This window comes from Jaculus jaculus, chromosome 8, assembly GCF_020740685.1.
Source record: "Jaculus jaculus isolate mJacJac1 chromosome 8, mJacJac1.mat.Y.cur, whole genome shotgun sequence".
Classification (NCBI taxonomy): Eukaryota; Metazoa; Chordata; class Mammalia; order Rodentia; family Dipodidae; genus Jaculus; species Jaculus jaculus.
Window position 1 is genome coordinate 65,617,752 of NC_059109.1, and position 18,754 is coordinate 65,636,505.

Here is an 18,754-nt window from a genome sequence, read left to right on the forward strand (position 1 = left end):
ATCTGTCTCTCTCACACACACAAACATACATTCAAATTTGTGAAAGTAAACTAGTTATGTGACAATATTTCAGAAATACATTTTGCATAATTGCAAAATATAACAATTTTGCAGGAGGAACCTTGAGAATATTAAAAAAATTAAGCATTAACTAAGAAATTTTTCATTGTGGATATATACACTGAAAAAAAAACAAATGGGGATATATAAATGAATCCAGCAATAGATTATTAACTGGCATTTTAATTTTGTGTTTTCTAGATTTAGCTAAGTTAAGTACAATGTTAACAGCAAGAGAGAAACAGAAGTCAGTGTAGAAAGCAGTTTCTCCCATCCTTGGAGCTGTTCTAATTCTCCCCATCTTTCAAGATTTAGCTCTTCTAGCCCCCGCCCCCCACCAGCTAATCCTTAGTAGAAATAACCCTCTGCTCTTTATGCATTCATTAAGGCCAGGACTAAGGTATAGGGAAGAAAGCACTTATCTTTGGCATAATATTGAAAGGCAGTATGCAAAAGTTCAGTGATCAAGATCTTTTCTTCTTATTTATTGACATTTTCATACAGGCATACAAAGCTTTTTCATCTCATTTCCCCCAATCATCCTCTTTTCCTCCTTCCCCTCTCACTAAAATCTTTCTTCCTTTTCTTGGATCCCTATCCTGCTTCAGTATAGAACTTTTAAAAAAATAATTATTTATTAGAGTCAGAGATAGAGGAGGAGGAGAGAGAGAGAGAGAAAGAGAGAGGGAGGGAGGGAGGGAGGGAGAGAGAGAGAGAGAGAGAGAGAGAATTGGTGTATTGGTGTGCCAGGGCTTCCAGCCACTGCAAATGAACTCCTGACATGTGCGCCCTGTTGTGCATCTGGCTAATGTGGGTTCTGGGGAATAGAGAAGGGCAGATAGAGACAGAATGGACATTCCAGGGCTTCCAGCCATTGCAAATGAACTCCAGATGCATGTACCACCTTCTGCATTTGGCTTATGTGGATCTTGGGGAATTGAGCCTAGGTCCTTTCGCTTTGCAAGCAAGCTAAGCTAAAACTGCTAAGCTGTACCTCCAACCCAATATAGATCTTTTAATAGAATATTTTTTAAATACTTAAAAATATATATATATATTATATTTATATTTTAAATATATATATTATTTTACAGAGAGAGAGAGAATGAGAATTGGCACACCAGGGCCTCATACACTACAATCAAACTCCAGAGGGTTGCACCACCTAAGTGCCCATGTGTGACCTTGTGCTTGCCTCATCTTTGTGTGTTTAGCTTATGTAGGATTTGGAGAGTTGAACATGGGTCTTTAGGCTTCACAGGCAAGCTCCTTAACCACTAAGCCATCTCTCTAGCCTTTAGTAGAATGTTTTAAATGGCATTCTATGGAGTGTACTTGTTTAAAAAGTTTTATTCTTTGCTGTTATTTCTACTATAGCATCAGATGGTGCTGTTTATGAAGTCACTGCTATGTTTCTCACATGCCTACTGTTTTCTTTAAAGCCTGGAGACCTTTAGAAAAGAATCAAATTGAAGGATTGTTTCTGGAATCTACTATAGCATGGACTGAAAGCTTAAGTTTCACAGTTAAACTGAACATAGTAAAAGAATAACAGAGAGGTCATGTCCACCCACTGCTTATGCCATCATTTTCCCCTGCCATCATGGAGCTTCCCCTCCAGTCTGTAAGCCAAAATAAACCCTTTCTTCTCACAAGATGCTCTTTTTTGGGTGTCTTCTGACAGCTACTGGAAGCTTACTGAAACAGATCAGCACTATGGAAGTAATCACATTTACTACTTTGGGAAGTCTTAGTTTCTCTTTGACTAAAACTCAACGGGAGCATTAAGAAATAGGCAACTGTAATGCTACAGTATGTTGTCCTATATGCAGTGCTTGCTTTTAATCCTCACCCTTAATCCTACAAGGCAGAGACTGCTTTATTTATTTGTTTGTTTATTTGGTTTTTGGAAGTAGGGTCTCTCTGTAGCCCAGGCTGACCTGAAATTCACTCTGAAGTCTCACTGTGGCCTCAAACTCACCGCCATACTCCTACCTCTGCCTCCCTAGTGCTGAGATTAAATGCATCTGTCACCATGCCCACGCACTTTCTTTCTTTATGGTGGAAGGAGACTGAGAGGTGAAGTGACTGGCTGGAGAGTTACAGGTAGAAAGTGGCAGAGGTGGGTTCTAAGTGATTTTCTCCAGGGCCCATCATCCTGCTACTTCAAACTCTAGGTCCCAAGGCTGACCAGGAAAAACACTTATGCACGAAGCATGAAGACAGTACCATAGTATCTGGTGTGCTCAAGAAACAATGTAGGCAGCACCTCAAATCTCAAATACTGTACTTTACCAAGCATTCTTGGTTTTTTGTTTGCTTTTTTTTGTTTTTTGGTGGAGTGCAGAAATTTGCATATGGATGCAGTTATCAACTAAGTAAAAGTTACCAAACCCAACCTTACCATTCATAGCTCTGTAATATTTTGCAAAGTAGTAAGTCATACATTTGTGTTTTTTTTTTTTATGATAAGAACTATCTGGGGAAAACTTAGCACTTTTCATTTGAAAAAGGTTATTCAGTGTGAAATCTACTATGATACTCAAGAGTAGGGAACTGATTAAGTTTTCTAGGTTTCTTTTTCATATCTAGAGGAAAACTGACTACTTTTCACATAAAATCTCCACCAGTATATAAATACACGTAATCAAAAATCCCAAAAGTGCATTAGACAATCTTGTACAAAATTTCTTGTGAAAATTGTGAACTACCTTAATTGATTGTTACCCTGAGAATTAAACAACAACAAAAACCAAAAACAAACAAACATAAAACCAAAAACCAGGCTTCAATCTTTTTTCTAAGCTGATGGCCACATTCCTGAGAAAACTCGCCCCTCAGGAAGAACCAGTCCTCTGCGGAATGTCAACCCTGGGCGAGGGGCAAGGGCCCCGGGCACAGGTCCCTGGGCGTGCGCGGTGCGCCGCGCCTGAAACGGAACGCTTGGTGCGCGGGTCCGCGGTCGCTGCGGGGTGGGAAGCGCGGCGGGTGGGTCTGCGTGACGGACTCGGCCGCCCTCCCCGCGGGAACCCGGCGCGCTTCCGAGGCGAGCCGAGCCGAGCTGCAGGCTGCGCAGAGCCGGCAGGTGCCTCCGCGGCACCGCCCCCCGCCCGCCGCGGGCTCTCGCTGCCTCCCGGTCGCCGGCCGCGGCCGCTTCTCGCGAGATCCGGGCCAGTAAGCGCTCCGGGCCTTTTCAAATCGTGATCCGTTACCGCTTCGCCGGCCGCCGCCATTGTCGCGCTCGGAGCTCCTCAGCGCAGGCGACCGAGGCGGAGCCAGCGGGGCCGGATGGCGGACGCCGACAAGCCGGAGGTGGCCGGGGCGGCGGGCGACGACGGCCCGCATCCGCAGCCCGCCGAGCCGCCGGGCGAGCCGGAACCCGACAAGCAGCCGCCGCACAGCAGCAGCAGCAGCAGCAGCAGCTCCAATGGCGTGAAAATGTATTGTGTGCTCCGGGGCGGGCGGGCGGGCGCGGGGCCGGGGCGGGAGGGCCGGCCTCCCACGCCGCGCTGGGCCGCGGCCGCGCAGCAGGTGCAGGGGCGTGGGCCACGGGGGCTGGGCGGCGCCGCTCGGCCCGCCCGGGGACTGCGCGCGGGCCGGCACCGCGGCCTGCACCGGGGCCATGCTCATCAGCAGGGAGTACCCAGGGATGACATCATCGCACATGTCCTCCCAGCCGGCCTCCGTGTACGGAGAGGAATCGCCAGGTCTCCCCGGACCCCCTCCCGAGCCTTGAGAAGTGGACTGTTTGTTGGTGTTTCCTAAAGCGTAGATTCACTTCTCAGAAAGTCTAAAGGTGTGATGCTTGGCTGAACCCATTGTGTGGCCAGGCGTTGGCTGGAGAGCGGCATTTAAAAGGGCGCTTCTCACCCACCTAGTGATGTTTGCGTCCTTAGGGCTATTGTCAAACACAATGTGTGGTGGTCCTGAGTTTGCTAGAATGGTAAAATACAGTTTTTGTTTTCTTCCTCCCCCCCTCCCCGCTCAGTGCTGGGGGGATGGAACCCAGGACCCTGTGCTTGGTAGGCAAAGGGTTGCACTACTTTAATTCCCCTCCCGCAACCCTTAAGAGGTTTCAAATTGAATTAAGCCTACTATTTTAGGGTTGCATTTGTCATGTCTATAAGAAATTTAGTTGACCCAGATCCACAATATTTGCAATTACATGTCAGGGTGATATGGCCATATTTTGCTCTCCTTGCCATGTTGGACATTTATTTTCTTTTGCCTCTGAAGTTGTATGTCAATAATTTAGTAAAAACACGGTTTCTTCTTAGCTGTGCCTTACAGGAGAAAACAATAAACACATGCTCATACTAAACTAGCAAATGTAAATGTTTTTCTGACTTTTCTGTTGGGTGAAAATGTTTGAGATGGTTATAGTACAACTTGCCCCAGTTGGTAAGACTTAATTGCAGCTTAGATGGTATAGCTTTCCTCAGTGTCATTGTGATCATCTTGTTGTTCAGATGAGATCACTGCACATGTCCTCTTAGCAACCTGCCATGTAATGGAGAGGAATAACCCAACTCACTGGGCTTTACAAGTTTTGTGTCTACTGCTGTTTCCTAAAGAGAATGTTCATTTTTGAAGTGTTCTATGCCCAGAAGAAGTTTCATGATGTGCTCTTAGACTGAATCCATTGTGTTGCCCTTGAGTTGGCTACAGACAATTAAAAAGAGGGAGCTTCTCCACCTGCCTGGTGATGGTTGCATAGGAACTCAGTGGAGTCTGTCCCGGATGGAAAGTGTGTATCATCTGTCTCAGCAACTGAGAAATCAGAAAGCACTTGATGTTCATGCTTTGTGGGCTTTCAGGGACTTACCATTAAAATGAGAAATTAGGGCTGCAGAGATGGCTTAGTGGTTAAGGTGCTTGCCTGCAAAGCCCAAGGACCCAGGTTCAATTTTCCAGTACTCACATAAGCCAGATGCATGAAGTGGCACATGTGTCTGGAGTTTATTTGCTGTGGCCAAAGGTCCTGGTGCACCCATTCTCTGTCTGCCTCTTCCTTCTCCCCTCCTCCTCCCTTCCCCTCTCTCAAATAAATAAATAAAATATTCTTTAAAAACTGAAAAGTGAAAAACTAGAACTAAAAGCTTGAGAGGGCTGTCAGCTCGCCATCTCTTTGGATTCTACATTTATCCATTATCCAACTGAGTACTCCCAAATGATCATCTTAACAAGATATATCTTGATATCTCACTGTGGTTTTGATAATTAGTGATGTAGAATACCTTTCAAGACCAGTTAATCTCTAGGAAAAAGACCCCTTTTTTAATTTTTAATGGAATTTTTTTTTTTTTTTTTTCTATTTAGTTCTTTATGTATTAATCTTCTATTGAGTATATGGTTTGTCAATGTTTTCTCTCAATTTTTAGGTTGCCTTTTCATTTTGTTATTTCCTTTGCTTTGTGGAAATATTTGCTGTAATTCCACTTGCTTATTGTTGCAAATATGCTATTGGTGTCATCCACAAACACATTCCAAAGAACAATGCCATGAAACTTTTCTCTGATCTTTTTAAAAAAATATTTTATTTATTACAGAGAGAGAAAAAGAGGGCTGAGAAATGGCTTAGTGTTTAAGGCACTTACCTGCAGAGCCAGAGGACCCAGGTTCAATTCCCCAGGACCGATGTAAGCCAGATGCATAAGGAAGTGCACACATCTGGAATTTGTTTGCAGTGGCTAGAGGCCTTGGTGCACCCATTCCCTCTCTCTCTTTCTCCCCCTGCCTATTTCTCTCTCTCAAATAAATAAAGAAACATAAAATATTAAAAGAGAGAGAGAGGGAGGGAGGGGGAGAGAGAGAGAGGGAGGGGGAGGGGGGAGAGAGAGAGAGGGAGGGGGAGGGAGGGAAAGACAGGCAGGGCAGTGGTTAGGAGAGAGAAAGGAGAATGAGTGGCACACCAGGGCCTCCTAGCCACTGCACATGCACTCTAGATACATGCACCATCTTGTGCATTTGGCTTTTTAAAAAATTTTTACTTGTTTATTTTTATTTACTTATTTGAGAGTGACAGAGAGAGAAAGAGGGAGGGAGGGTGAGAGAGAAGGAGAATGGGCACACCAGGGCCTTCAGCCACTGCAGATGAACTCTAGACACATGTGCCCCCTTGTGCGTCTGGTTAACTGGGTCCTGGGGAATCGAGCCTCAAACTGGGGACTGTGAAGCCATCTCTCCAGCCTGAGCATCTGACTTTTTGTAGGTACTGAGGAATCAAACCCTGGTCTATTGGCTTTGCCAGCAAGTGCCTTAACCTCTAAACATCTTGCCAGGCCCTGTGGTGTCTTTTTATTCATGTGTTATGTTTCAATTTTTAATCCATTTGAGGTTAGTTTTGGGGTAAATATTTTGTACAATAAAGTTCAATTCTTATTTTTTGTTTTTTTGCATGTGAATATCTAGATTTCACAGAACTATTTATTGAAGTGACCTGTCCTTCATTGTTTAGTCTTGGCCCATTTATCAAAGATAAGTTGACTGTATATATTTGAATGTGTCTCTGGCTTTCCTTTTCAACTTCTGTTGTGTATGTTAGAAAACTGTTCTACCACTGAGCTACATCAGCAACTTTTTGTTTTTCTGTTTAGTTCCATTGATCGGTGTGACTGTATATATGCCAGTGCATACTGTTTTGATTACTGTGGTCTAATAATGTAATTTGAAATCAGGAAGTATGATACTTTCTGAATTGCTTTTGTTCAAGAGTGTTGTAATCCTTTTGACTCATGATAGTTCTCTACAAATTTGAAGACTTTTTTATTCATTTTTTTTTTTTTTTGTGGAAAATGCCATTGGAATTTTGATAGGGACTGCATTGAATTCATGGAACATTTAAGGCGGGCATTTTGAGAACATTAATTCTTCTAGTTCATTTAACACCAGCATATCTGTTCATTCATTTGTGTCTTTAGTTTAGTTCATGCTTGTTTTATAATCTTCAATGTCTTTGATCTCTTTAATTAAAATTTTAAGAATTTTATTATCACTGATATTTTCCTCTGAATTTTTAAAAGATAGTTCATTGATAATATATAGAAATACAACTGATACTTTTCAAATATTTTATTTTTATTTATTTATTTGACAGAGAAAGAGGGGGAGAGAGAGAGAGAGAATGGGCACAACAGGACCTCCAGCCATTGCAAACGAACTCCAGACGTGTGTGCATCTGGCTAATGTGGGTCCTGGGGAATTGAACCTGGGTCCTTTGGCTTTGCAGGCAAACGCCTTAATCATTAAGCCATCTCTCCAGCCCTACAATTGATTTTTTTAAACAAAAATTTATTTATTTAGGAGAGAGAGTGAGAGAGGGGGTAGGGAGGAAAAATGGGCATGTTAGAGCCACAGCCACTATAAACTTACTCCATATGCATGCACCACTTTGTGCATTTGGCTTTACATGGGTTACTGGGGAGTTGAACCTGGGTCCTTTGCCCTGCTGGCAAGCACCTTAACCACTAAGGCATCTCTCCAGCCCACAACACTGTATAGCCCAGGCTGATCTGAAACTTGCTGTAGAGCTTAAACTGGCATCAAACGCATTATCCTTCTGCCTTAGCTTCATAAATACTGGTATAATTGATTTTTTATGTTGATTTTATGTCTATATCATTACTAAATTCTTGTATAAGTTACAATTTTTAAAATTAGCAGTATTTTTGGGAGGCTGTTTAAAATTTTCTGCACAGAGCATTGCATCATCTGCAAACAAATAATTGCAGTTCTTCCTTTCCTGTGTGAATGAAAAACAAATTCTTGTTGCTTAATTGTTTTGGCTAGGGTTATAGGACTATTTTGTATAGAAGTAGTAAGCAAAAGCATCCTTCTTTTATATCTAGTCTTACAAGGAATCGTGTGTCACTATTTAGGATGGAACTAGCAATGGGCATGTCTTCCTTCACCTAATTTATTATGCTGCTTCTATACTTAAGTTTTTGAGAGCTTTTTGTTTGTTTGTTTTTTGGTTTTCTGAGGTAGGGTATCACTGTAGCTCAGGCTGTCTTGGAATTCACTTCGTAGTCTCAGGGTGTCCTTGAACTCACAGCAATCCATCTACTTCTGCCTCCTGAGTGCTGGGATTAAATGTGTGTGCCACCATGCCTGGCTTGGGAGCTGTTTTTTTTTTTTTTTTTCTTAAATCATTAAAGCATATTGGATTTTTTTTCTATCTGTTGAGATTATTATTTGAACTTTTGTTGTTTTTGTTTTTTAATATAGGGTCTCAATATGTAGCTTAGAGTTGTGGGATTATAGACACATACTACCACACCTGGTTTTATTTGAATTGTTTTAAGTATTTTGTTTATTTATTTGCATGTGTGAATATATGTGTATGTGGATGAATGGATGGCTATGTCAGGGTCTCTTGCTGTTGCAAATGAATGCTCATCCGGGTTTATGTGGGTGGCTGGGAAGTTGAACCCTGGGTTGGCAGGCTTTGCAAGTAAGTGCCTTTAACTGTTGAGCCATCTCCTCCCAGCCCCTCACAGAAATCATTTAATGCATAGCACATGAATTGGTTCATGTTTGTTGGTCCATGCTTGCATCCCTGAGTTGGGTCTTGCTTGACTTGGGTGTGTGATCCTTTACATGTCCTTTGAATTCAGTTTGGTAGTTGAAGATGTTTATATCTGTGTTCATCAAGAATAATGTCCTATAATTCTTTTGTCTTACCTGTCTTTAATATTGGCCTAAAATAATTTGAATGAGTTCTGTCCTGTTGTGTTTTTTTGGAAAAAGTTCAAGAAGAATATGTTTTGATTCTTAAGTGGTAGAATTTCCTTTTCTTGTTATTAAGCATTTCAAATGTTTTATTTCTTCATGATTCAGTCTTGGTGAGTATATGTTTCTAGGAGCTCAACCAATTCTAGTAGTCTCTCATTCCTGTGGTTATCTGTTACTGCTTGTATATTCTGCGTAACTTCTTTCTGGTTTTAGAGTCTAGCTTAATATTTGTCAATTCTTTTCTTTTCATAAAACCTCAATGCTTAGGTGTAAGGATCTTTTCTATTGTTTATGCCCCTGTCTTTGTTATTTCCTTTCTTTTTTTTTTTCTTTCTACATTCTTTTTTTAAAATTTTTAAATTTTTATTAACATTTTCCATGATTATAAAAAAATATCCCATGGTAATTCCCTCCCTCCCCACCCCCACACTTTCCCCTTTGTATTTCCTTTCTTTTTATTAAGATTGTGCTTAATTGTTCTTTTTTCCTCCCTCTTTTTCCTTGAGGTGTGAAGTTAGGTTGAGATTTTTTTGTTTTTCTTCACGTGGGCACTTATCATTGTTTCTTATGGAACCAGGATTAATGTTGGATCTCATACTATAGCATTGTGCTTTTAAAAAATCATACATTGGGGGCTGGGAAGATGACTTAGTGTTTAAGGCATTTGCCTGTAAAGTCAAAAGTTCCTGGTTTAATTCTCCAGGACCCACTGGATGCACATGCATCTGGAGTTTGTGCAGTGTTGGAGGCCCTGGTGTGTGCTCTCTCTCTGTCTCTCCCTCTTTCTCTCTCTCCCAAATAAATAAAATTTTTTAAAAAATCATACATTAACAGTTTGGTTTATTTTGCTGTTGAATATTGATTTTTTTAAGGTTTTTTTTTCTGTTAGAACTTAAAAAGATGTAATTCAGTTTCAGGAGCAGATAAAAATTTTATGACTACTCTAGAGTCTTTATTTAAATACATGAAGGGAAGAGATTTGTCAAAATTAAGTTTGAGAATTAGTATATGGATTTCTGGATGAAGTATTTTGGCAGTGCCATTTCCTTAAGCATTTTTACATTTAATATTGTTTTTGTCTATAGTGTATTTTTGATGTACAGTTCAGGAATTGCATAGCTATCGTTCCTGTGCTATACCTCTCATAAATCATCTTAATTTACAAATTGTGGGTAAACAGGTTAGTAGTATGTCTAAGATGCTAACTGGGGGAAAACTCAATTTTGCTCTGTGCTTCTCCTTTAAGTAAGCATAAAGAAGATGTCCAATAATACCATTTTTAATGGAATTAATCAGAGTGTTGTAAACAAATATTTGTCGTTCATGTCACCATCACTTGGGTGAAGAGTAGAGAAACTTATTACTTCAGAACTTTGTACATTTTCACTAGTGGTGTCCTCGAGGAAGAAAGTAGACAGGAAAGAATGTCCAGAGACTTTGCATACATATATCTGCTCACATACATATCAGAACCCAGACCTATAAATAGTCATTGAATTCAGCTTAGTCTTAATATTATATAAATGGTTCTTTAGGGGAGTAAAAGAAGGGCTTGCTGTATCTGTTGTAGCCAGGAAGCTGAGAAGAGGTCTTCTGCCTTTTGGCAGATTGCTTCCATTTTCAGAAGTGCTACTGTGTTCAGACAGGGAAGCACTTTCTAGAACTGAACAGGAGACTCCTTCCATGTGATGTCATTTCTGGTTAAAGAATATGTCTGACTGTGAAAATGTCCCTGCCAAGGTCTGAAAAGTAGCAAACCAGGTTAGCTATTGATGTTGCAGTAATTTTTCTGGCAAACAGTGGCACCATCAATGTGCAGATGACTATGAGTTCAGTTCTTTGTGGTGGTTCTTTTGAGTTACAGTCTTGCTAGATAGCCCTGGCTGGTTTGTTACTTCCTGTGTAGCTCTTGAGCTTATCCCCCTCCTCCTGCCCCAGACTCTTGAGTGCTGGCATTACAGCCATGTCCCACCCTTTCTTGCAAGTATGGGTTCTTTCTTATTTGACTGCTTATTTAAAAAAATTATTATTTATCCAGCATTTGTTACACAGATCATGGGCATGCTAGGGCCTCCAGCTGCTGTGAGCTCCAGATGCATGTGCTACTTTGGGCATCTGGCTTTGTGTGGGTACTGGAGAATCAAACTTGTATCATTAGGCTTTGCAGGCAAGTGCCTTAACTGCTGAGCCATCTCTCCAGCCCAGCTTTTTTGTTAATTCTCTGTTAAAGGCGATAGTTTTGCATATCGTGCAAATCATTCTCCCCACCAACCATAGGATCTAATAATACTTATTAAGTAGTATGATAGGATTTTTTTTATGCTTATAGCTACTTGATGTTGAAACACTATGACAGTTATTTTAGCTAGGTGACTAATGTGTTTGGTAATTGCTTTGAACTAGCATTAGGCTGATTCTCCAGGTACTTTACTTTGTTGAGGTGTAGTTTAGTTGAGCCTTTTGTGAAGTCATAAATGTTCATGGCTTATTTACTATTTGTTATTTTTCTAAGACTTCTATTCTTAGATGCTCAACTGAAGATGTTTCTGTGTTTTTACTTCATAGGGAGAATGATGAGTCAGAGAAAGAAGAGAAGTCTGACTTTAAAGAAAAGTCTACAGGAAATAAGAAGGCTAACCGATTTCATCCTTATTCAAAAGATAAGAATCTGGGCACTGGAGAAAAGAAAGGTCCAAACCGGAACAGAGTATTTATTAGCAACATTCCCTATGACATGAAATGGCAAGCTATTAAAGATTTAATGAGAGAAAAAGGTAACGGTTTCTGAAATAACCTATGTTGAACTATCTTCATACAGGAAGGGGAGGAAACTAAGCAAACATTTTTATTCCTCTTAGCCATACAGACTCAAACATGACTTTGATTTCTTGACATGTGAGTTAATCTTTTCTTTTTCTTCACTTGACAATCTCATTATACAAGGTAGTATGGACAAATGGAGTACTTTTTGCCATTTTAGTGGGGTAGTAGCGAAGCCAGCATTTGCATGCCACCAAGAATTTTGTTAAAGTGATTGCTTTGTCTAGTTGAAGTTTTTATAGATTTAAAGGACTGTTGCATTAGTTAAGCAATGCATTTAGTGGGTTAATGTATGCATAATAAGGTCTGATTTTTTTTTTTTTCCAAAAGCTGTTTTTGGTGGAGTCTGGAATCTGGCTGTGGAATTCATTTTGTTTGCATTGTCATGACTGCCATGTGCTGTCTTTGCAGATCCATATTAATTTTGCGTTACTGCTGCAGTTTTGTTTTCAGAATAACCTGAAAACCTTCATCTTATATACATGGTTGGTTTTGGGGAAAAAAATTTTAATACTTGATCTTGTAAAAGTTAGTTCTGTTATCTCTTGAAAAATTGAGTTTCAACAGTCCTGCAAACTATGTACTTGGCTTTGAGGCTGATCTTTTCTAATATTTTTTTTTTAAAAATTGCATTGGTGTATCTGTTGTAAGGTGACAACTATTTGATTGGTTTTATTCATTGACTTTATTTAGAAAGTGTGTGGCTTGCTGTGAAGCATGACTTGTAAATTTAGTTTACTGATGGCAAACATGATTGAAGACATTCAGGTAGAAAGTCACCTTAAAACAGCTGTTGTGTGTAGGCTGCCCAAAGTTATTTGAAAAGTGCTAATGTTGTTAATACAATAGGCTGAGGGACCATTTGTACGTACATGTGCATTTGCTTACCAACTATATCATGCTGGCCAATATATGGTCTGTAGTATGAATTAGGTTAATATGGTTGTTAGCTTTTTTAGAGAATGTGGATGATGTATATTTCTGAAAATTAGTTAAATCTCTATAGTCATTGATAGGAGGTATGTTGATCTGGTTTTGATTGTTGGTGAATAATAGGTGCTTTCTGTAGAGTTGTGCACAGGTGTGCAGTAAAGCAAGATACTGGTGTTTAAATGTATTGTTTCTTGGTATCTTCCTTTTGTATGTCTTATGTAGTTGGTGAGGTTACATACGTGGAGCTCTTTAAGGATGCGGAAGGAAAATCAAGGGTAAGTGCTGTGGGCAATAATCTGCTGGAGGGTTTAAAAGTTCCTCAGCAGTTTACTTTTTGCATAATACTCTACCAGTTTTGTGGAAACTTAAGTTTCATTTTGTTTTATCTTATTATGTAAGATTTGAGGTTTTATTCTAGGAAGCCTGACACTTATGCCACCACACCAGCTGCCTAGAAGGGATGGGTTTTTGTAAATGCTCATGAAAGGCAGTCATTTTAAATGTTTTAAGGTAATACTTTTTCTTAGCCAATAAGAGTTTACTACAGGATTTTTTTTTTTTTGTTGCATTTTGATGTCTTCAGGGCTATTTTAAAAGTCACTGAATTGATAATATTCTCTAAGTTTATGAGAGGCCTGTGGCTTAAAGGTGTTAATTTAGAATGTAATTTTGAAACTTTCATTGGAAAGTTTAATTTGGCAGCCTGCAGGACTACATAAGAAGCAATGTTTTGACAAATTGGTATGAATGATATTGATGATTAAATTGACTTAGCAGGTTGATAATAAATTGATTCTTAGCAATAAGAGTACATATGCTGTAGGATGTAGTGGGAAGATCTTAGCAATATATGGTTCACAAAAACCAGCAGGGTGCATGAGGGAAAAATAAGCTCTGTTATCATATTAAAATAGCACTTTGAATAGTGATCATAAGGAATTACTTTTAAAAATATTCTCTAAGTTTCTTTAGCATAGGTGATCTTTTCTACATGCTTATAACTACTGGGTGCTGATAAAGCATGTGCAGACAGTTTTAATCAATAGAAGACCTTCTTAAAGCAACATTCATGTTGGCTGTTTTGATTTAGAGTTCAAAAGTATGTTGTACACATACATCTTTTGAAAATATTCATAACTATGTAAGGACAGGTATATTCAAGCCTTCAATTTTTCCCTGTAATTTACTTTTAACTGAATTCATACAATGATATTAGTTTTAAGTTTAAGAATAGTCACTAAAAAGTAAAAATGTGTTCAAAGCTTGTTATATGCTATATGGGTTTAAGAATGTATAGAAAATGCATGGTTACTTTTTGCTAATATTCTGGATGTATAAAAGACAAAAAATTATATTCTTGATTACATTTAATGATTTAAATGTTAGAATCCACCACTATCTTCATCTACTGATGTAAATTATTTTTTTCTCTTTCATATATTGACAAATCTACTTGGATATAGGGTTGTGGGTAAGAATTTTTTTTTTAAGTATCTTAAGTCAAATTAAACCTCTGATTGGGGGAAAATAATCCATGTACCTAAACACTTCTTACACATTTTCCTCCATCAAGTGTGGTTGAATTCAAAGATGAAGAATTTGTAAAGAAAGCTCTGGAAACTATGAACAAATACGATCTTAGTGGAAGGCCTCTGAATATTAAAGAGGTAAGGTTTCTTATATTTGGATTTAAACATGTAAGTGTAAGGACAGGCTTTCTTTGTATTTCCATGTTCCTTACTTACCTAGTTATTTGACAATACTTCTTTTGAAGTATATGTGCCTAGTAAAGCATTGGATACTGATAATAGTTTGCTACAGCCATACCACCCTGAACGCGTCCAGTCTCGTCTGATAATAGTTTGATGTGTGCATGGTTTCCTATTAACCCCGAAGCAGTAACGTTTTTGTATCAGATTTATTCCAAACAGAAGTGCAAAATTTAATAAAACTATTCAGGACCCAAATATATAAAGATGATGATCTTTAGGTGCAGACTTTATGTGGTATAGACATTTTCAGTTTTTAGACTGGATTGTTTAATTTACAAAATAGAGGTATTTTTGTAGTTGATTAAAGGTTGCCTGGTAATGTATATATCTTAAGGATTTAAATAAAATTGATCTTGACTTGATATTCATTTTAATAAAATTAATTTATAGTTTCTATAGGACTTAAATTTAAGAAAAGTTGCGATTCTTTGATGAAGATCTAAAACTAAAACTTAGAATAACCTAAAGGGAAGTGTGCTCTGTATAAAATCATGATGGTATAAACAGGGTAACAAATGAATGATCAGAAAACATGTTATGAAACCTACTTACAGTTCAGGTGTAATTGACTTGGGATGAGTTGCTTGAGTAGCAGCCATGGGTTCTTTTATTGTACAGTGCTTGTCTTATCCTAGCAGTTTGACTATAGACCACAAGGGTGCCCAGTAAGCTTGCCTCAAGTCTGTGCTAAAAGAAAGAAATGGTCTTATTTGGAACCTTGAAAATTACTAACACTAGGGCTAATCATTGCCTGGGATTCAGCAGGAGAAGAGTAGTTTGAATTTCAACTTTATCACTGAGTCCCAGCTTTAGATTAGACATGTTACATCTCTAGACCTCAGTGATTATAATGGTACAACTAATAATACTTGTAGAATTGTCATGACGATTCAGTGAAATAAATAGACCATAAATCAGTCCTTGCCACCAGAATACCTGTATGACCCAGAGAAAGTTACTTAATCTCTATTGTTTGTTTATCACTAAAATAAGATTAATACTAGAACCTACCTGATAGTGTTATAAGGACTTAGGTGTTAATGCATGTGACCATTTAACAAATACTTTCTATTTATTGTATAAGGTCTTTATGGCACAGTACTTAAATATCTAACTATATAATAAATATTAGCTGTAAAATAATTATTATGTTGATTATTAATGTTATCCTGTATTTGTTGGCCTCTTTTTTCAGTGTGATATATAAATTAAATGCTTTGGTGCAAACATTTAAAGTATATGTATGTATATATTTATTTCGATATTGGAATTAGCTTTCAAATTCTTCTAATCCTGTTTGAATCTGGGGTTGTAATTAATTATTTAAAAAAATTGACAAGGACTTGGAGAATTGGTAAAGAAAGTTTAAACTTTGTGGTTTGGGCCAGGCAGTTATTTCATTCTTTTGTGCCTAAATTAGGACCAATGCTTCAGAAATGTGTTCGCATCCTGGAGAATTTGCCTCAATTTATATTCATCAAAAAGTATTCTTTTAAAAACCATAATTTATTATTTTCTTCTGTTTTTCTTCAAGAGACATGCATTATAGTCTCCATATAGACACCACAGACACTAAGGATACTGTAGTATAGTGCCTTTCTGTTTTTTTAGGGGGGGGGGAGAAAGAGAAAGGAAGAAGAGAAGGAGGAGGGAGGGAGGGAGGGAGAGAGAGAGAGAGAGAGAGAAAGAAATTGGCACAACAGGGTCTCTAGCCACTGTATTTGAACTCCAGACGCTTGTGTCACCTTGCCTCTGGCTTATGTGGGACCTGGGGAATCAAACAAGGGTTCTTAGGCTTCACAGACAAACACCTTAACCACTAAACCATCTTTCCAGCCTGCCTTTCTACTTTTATTTTTTCAATTTTTTGAGGCAGAGTCTCACTTTTAGCCCAGGCTGACCTGGAATTCACTATGTAGTGTCAGAGTGGCTTCAAACTCATGGTGATCCTCCTACCTACCTCTTGCTTGTTTTTGTTTTGTTTTGGTTAAGATAGGATATTATTTTTATAAAATTAATGAACTCAAAACTGCTTGTTATGATTTTTTTCACTTGGACATTCAGCCTTTCTTTCCTCTGTTCCCATCTCAGGTCATAATCATTGTTAAGAGATTTTAGAGTTTTAGAAAGGATAATTATATTTTGTTCAGCAGTGAAACTTACCAGTGAAAATATACCTTCCACTGTTCCTATATTCCTGAATTTTATAGCAGTCTGTTCCACTGGTGAAAATCTTTCAGTTAGTTTGAATTTGACATTCCTTTGGGCATTCATTGGTAAGAATCACAATTAGCATATTCTGGGAGGAAAAAGCAGTAACAGTAAGTGATTTGTTCCTCTCCAAGAGCATTTACATGTATATTATATTTCTGCAGTAATGTGAGGGCAAAATGAAACTAATTTCAAGTTCTTAAGTTAGTAGTTACTGGAAAGAGGTACCTAACTGATGCTTTTGGAGATAGTCTTTTGCCTGTCCATAGGTTTTTGTAGGATTAAGTTCTTTTGATGAAAGAAAGAAAACTGTACTCTTCCAGAGGATCAGTGATAGACCAGATGGGTTAGCTACTGTGGAATTTGAAATTAATTGTATATATTTACTGATGCATTTAGTGATGTGTAACATTCATTGTGTGTTGTAGGACCCCGATGGAGATAATGCCCGTAGAGCATTGCAGCGAACAGGAGGATCATTTTCAGGAGGACATGCCTCTGATATGGGGTCAGGCTTGATGAATTTGCCTCCTTCCATTCTCAATAATCCAAACATTCCTCCTGAGGTTATCAGTAATTTGCAGGCTGGGAGACTTGGTTCCACAATTTTTGTTGCTAATGTAAGTAAGCTTTAGCTTGAGTTTGTATTGTTCAGGTATATGGTTCTAATCATTAGATTGTTGGCTAGATATATGATTATAGGTTTATAGAACATTTTGCTTATTTTTAATTTTTTTTATTATTTATTAAAGAAAGAGATGAAGAGAAAGAGGCAGATAGAAAGAAAGGATGGATTTGCCAGGTCCTCTAGGCATTGACAGTGAACTACAGATGCATGTGCCACTTTGTGCCTCAGGCTTATGTGGGAACTAGGAAATTGAACCTTGGTCCTTAAGCTTTGCAGGCAAGCACCTTAATCGCTAAGCCATCTCTCCTACCTGTGCTTATTTTTAACGAAAGTAAATGAAGTAATAATTTTTATAAACTCAAACCCAATTTAAGTATGTACATGTGAGATTAGAGTCTAAGTACAGATAGTTTGTAACTTTTAAAACACAACTTGAGCTGGAGAGATGGCTTAGCAGTTAAGCGCTTGCCTGTGAAGCCTAAGGACTCCGGTTCGAGGCTCAATTCCCCAGGACCCACGTTAGCCAGATGTGCAAGGGGGCACACGCGTCTGGGGTTTGTCTGCAGTGGCTGGAAGCCCTGGTGCGCCCATTCTCTCTCTCCCTATCTGCTTTTCTCTGTCTGTCACTCTCAAATATATAAAAATTAAAAAAAAATTGTTTAAAAAAGCCACAACCTTAGAATTTATAGACATGCAAAGAGTTCTTGACATTAATAGTACATTTTTTTGTGTTTTAAAAATTATTTATTTATTTATTTATTTATTTATTTATTTGAAACATAAGAGAGAGAGAATGGGTGCACCATGGCCTCTAGCCACTGCAAACAAACTCCAGATGCATGCACTGTTGTGTACATCTGGCTTACATGGGACCTGGAGAATTGAAGTTGGGTCCTTAGGCTTCACAGGCATGCGCCTTGACCACTAAGCCATCTCTCTAGCCCAATAGTACATATTTTTTCATATAGTAAATGAGTTACATTCTTGTAGTTTTGATATTTGTAAAAGAGGTTGTGGTTGGCTTGCCATTTGCCCTAAACTCTTCAAAGTAAGTGAAATGGACTGTACTTCCCAAAATCTGAACTTGTCTTAGTAAGTATACCAATATAGATATTTAATTTTCAGAAGTATAAAACAGGATTGAGTAGTTAGTTAAGAGACGATTTTGGGAATTAAAGAAATAAAGATAATTTAGATGTAGCTAAACTGACTTTAAATAAGATTCTTCTTTTTCTCTCTTTCTGCCTGTCTGTCTGTCTTCTCTTTTCTCTTTTTCCTTTTTTCTTTCTTTTTTTCATTTTTGAGGTAGGGTCTCTCTCTAGCCTAGGCTGACCTTGAACTTACTCTGTAGTTCCAGGCTGGCCTTGAACCTCACAGAGATCCTTCTACCTTTACCTCTCAAGTACTGGGATTAAAGGCATACACCACCACACCTGGCTAACTAAGGTTTTTGTTGTTGTTGTTTTCTTTTATTTTTTTAAATTTTTTAATTTTTTTGGTTTTCTTTGAGGTAGGGTCTCACTCTGGTCCAGGCTGACTTGGAATTAACTCTGTAGTCTCAGGGTGGCCTTGAACTCACGGCAATCCTCCTACATCT

General features: G+C 38.5%; 1 protein-coding gene across 2 annotated transcripts in view; it reads left to right on the forward strand.

The window, feature by feature from the left end:
- Nucleotides 1-3,348: 3,348 nt before the first annotated feature.
- Myef2 (myelin expression factor 2) overlaps nucleotides 3,349-18,754 on the forward strand; it is a 32,752-nt gene continuing 17,346 nt past the window's right edge. For both annotated transcript variants that reach the window (XM_045156196.1, XM_045156197.1), the window contains exons 1-6: nucleotides 3,349-3,500; nucleotides 11,359-11,567; nucleotides 12,769-12,821; nucleotides 14,010-14,017; nucleotides 14,120-14,213; nucleotides 16,958-17,149. In XM_045156196.1, coding sequence (XP_045012131.1) covers nucleotides 3,349-3,500; nucleotides 11,359-11,567; nucleotides 12,769-12,821; nucleotides 14,010-14,017; nucleotides 14,120-14,213; nucleotides 16,958-17,149 — 708 coding nt within the window. The remainder of the gene's footprint in view (nucleotides 3,501-11,358; nucleotides 11,568-12,768; nucleotides 12,822-14,009; nucleotides 14,018-14,119; nucleotides 14,214-16,957; nucleotides 17,150-18,754) is intronic.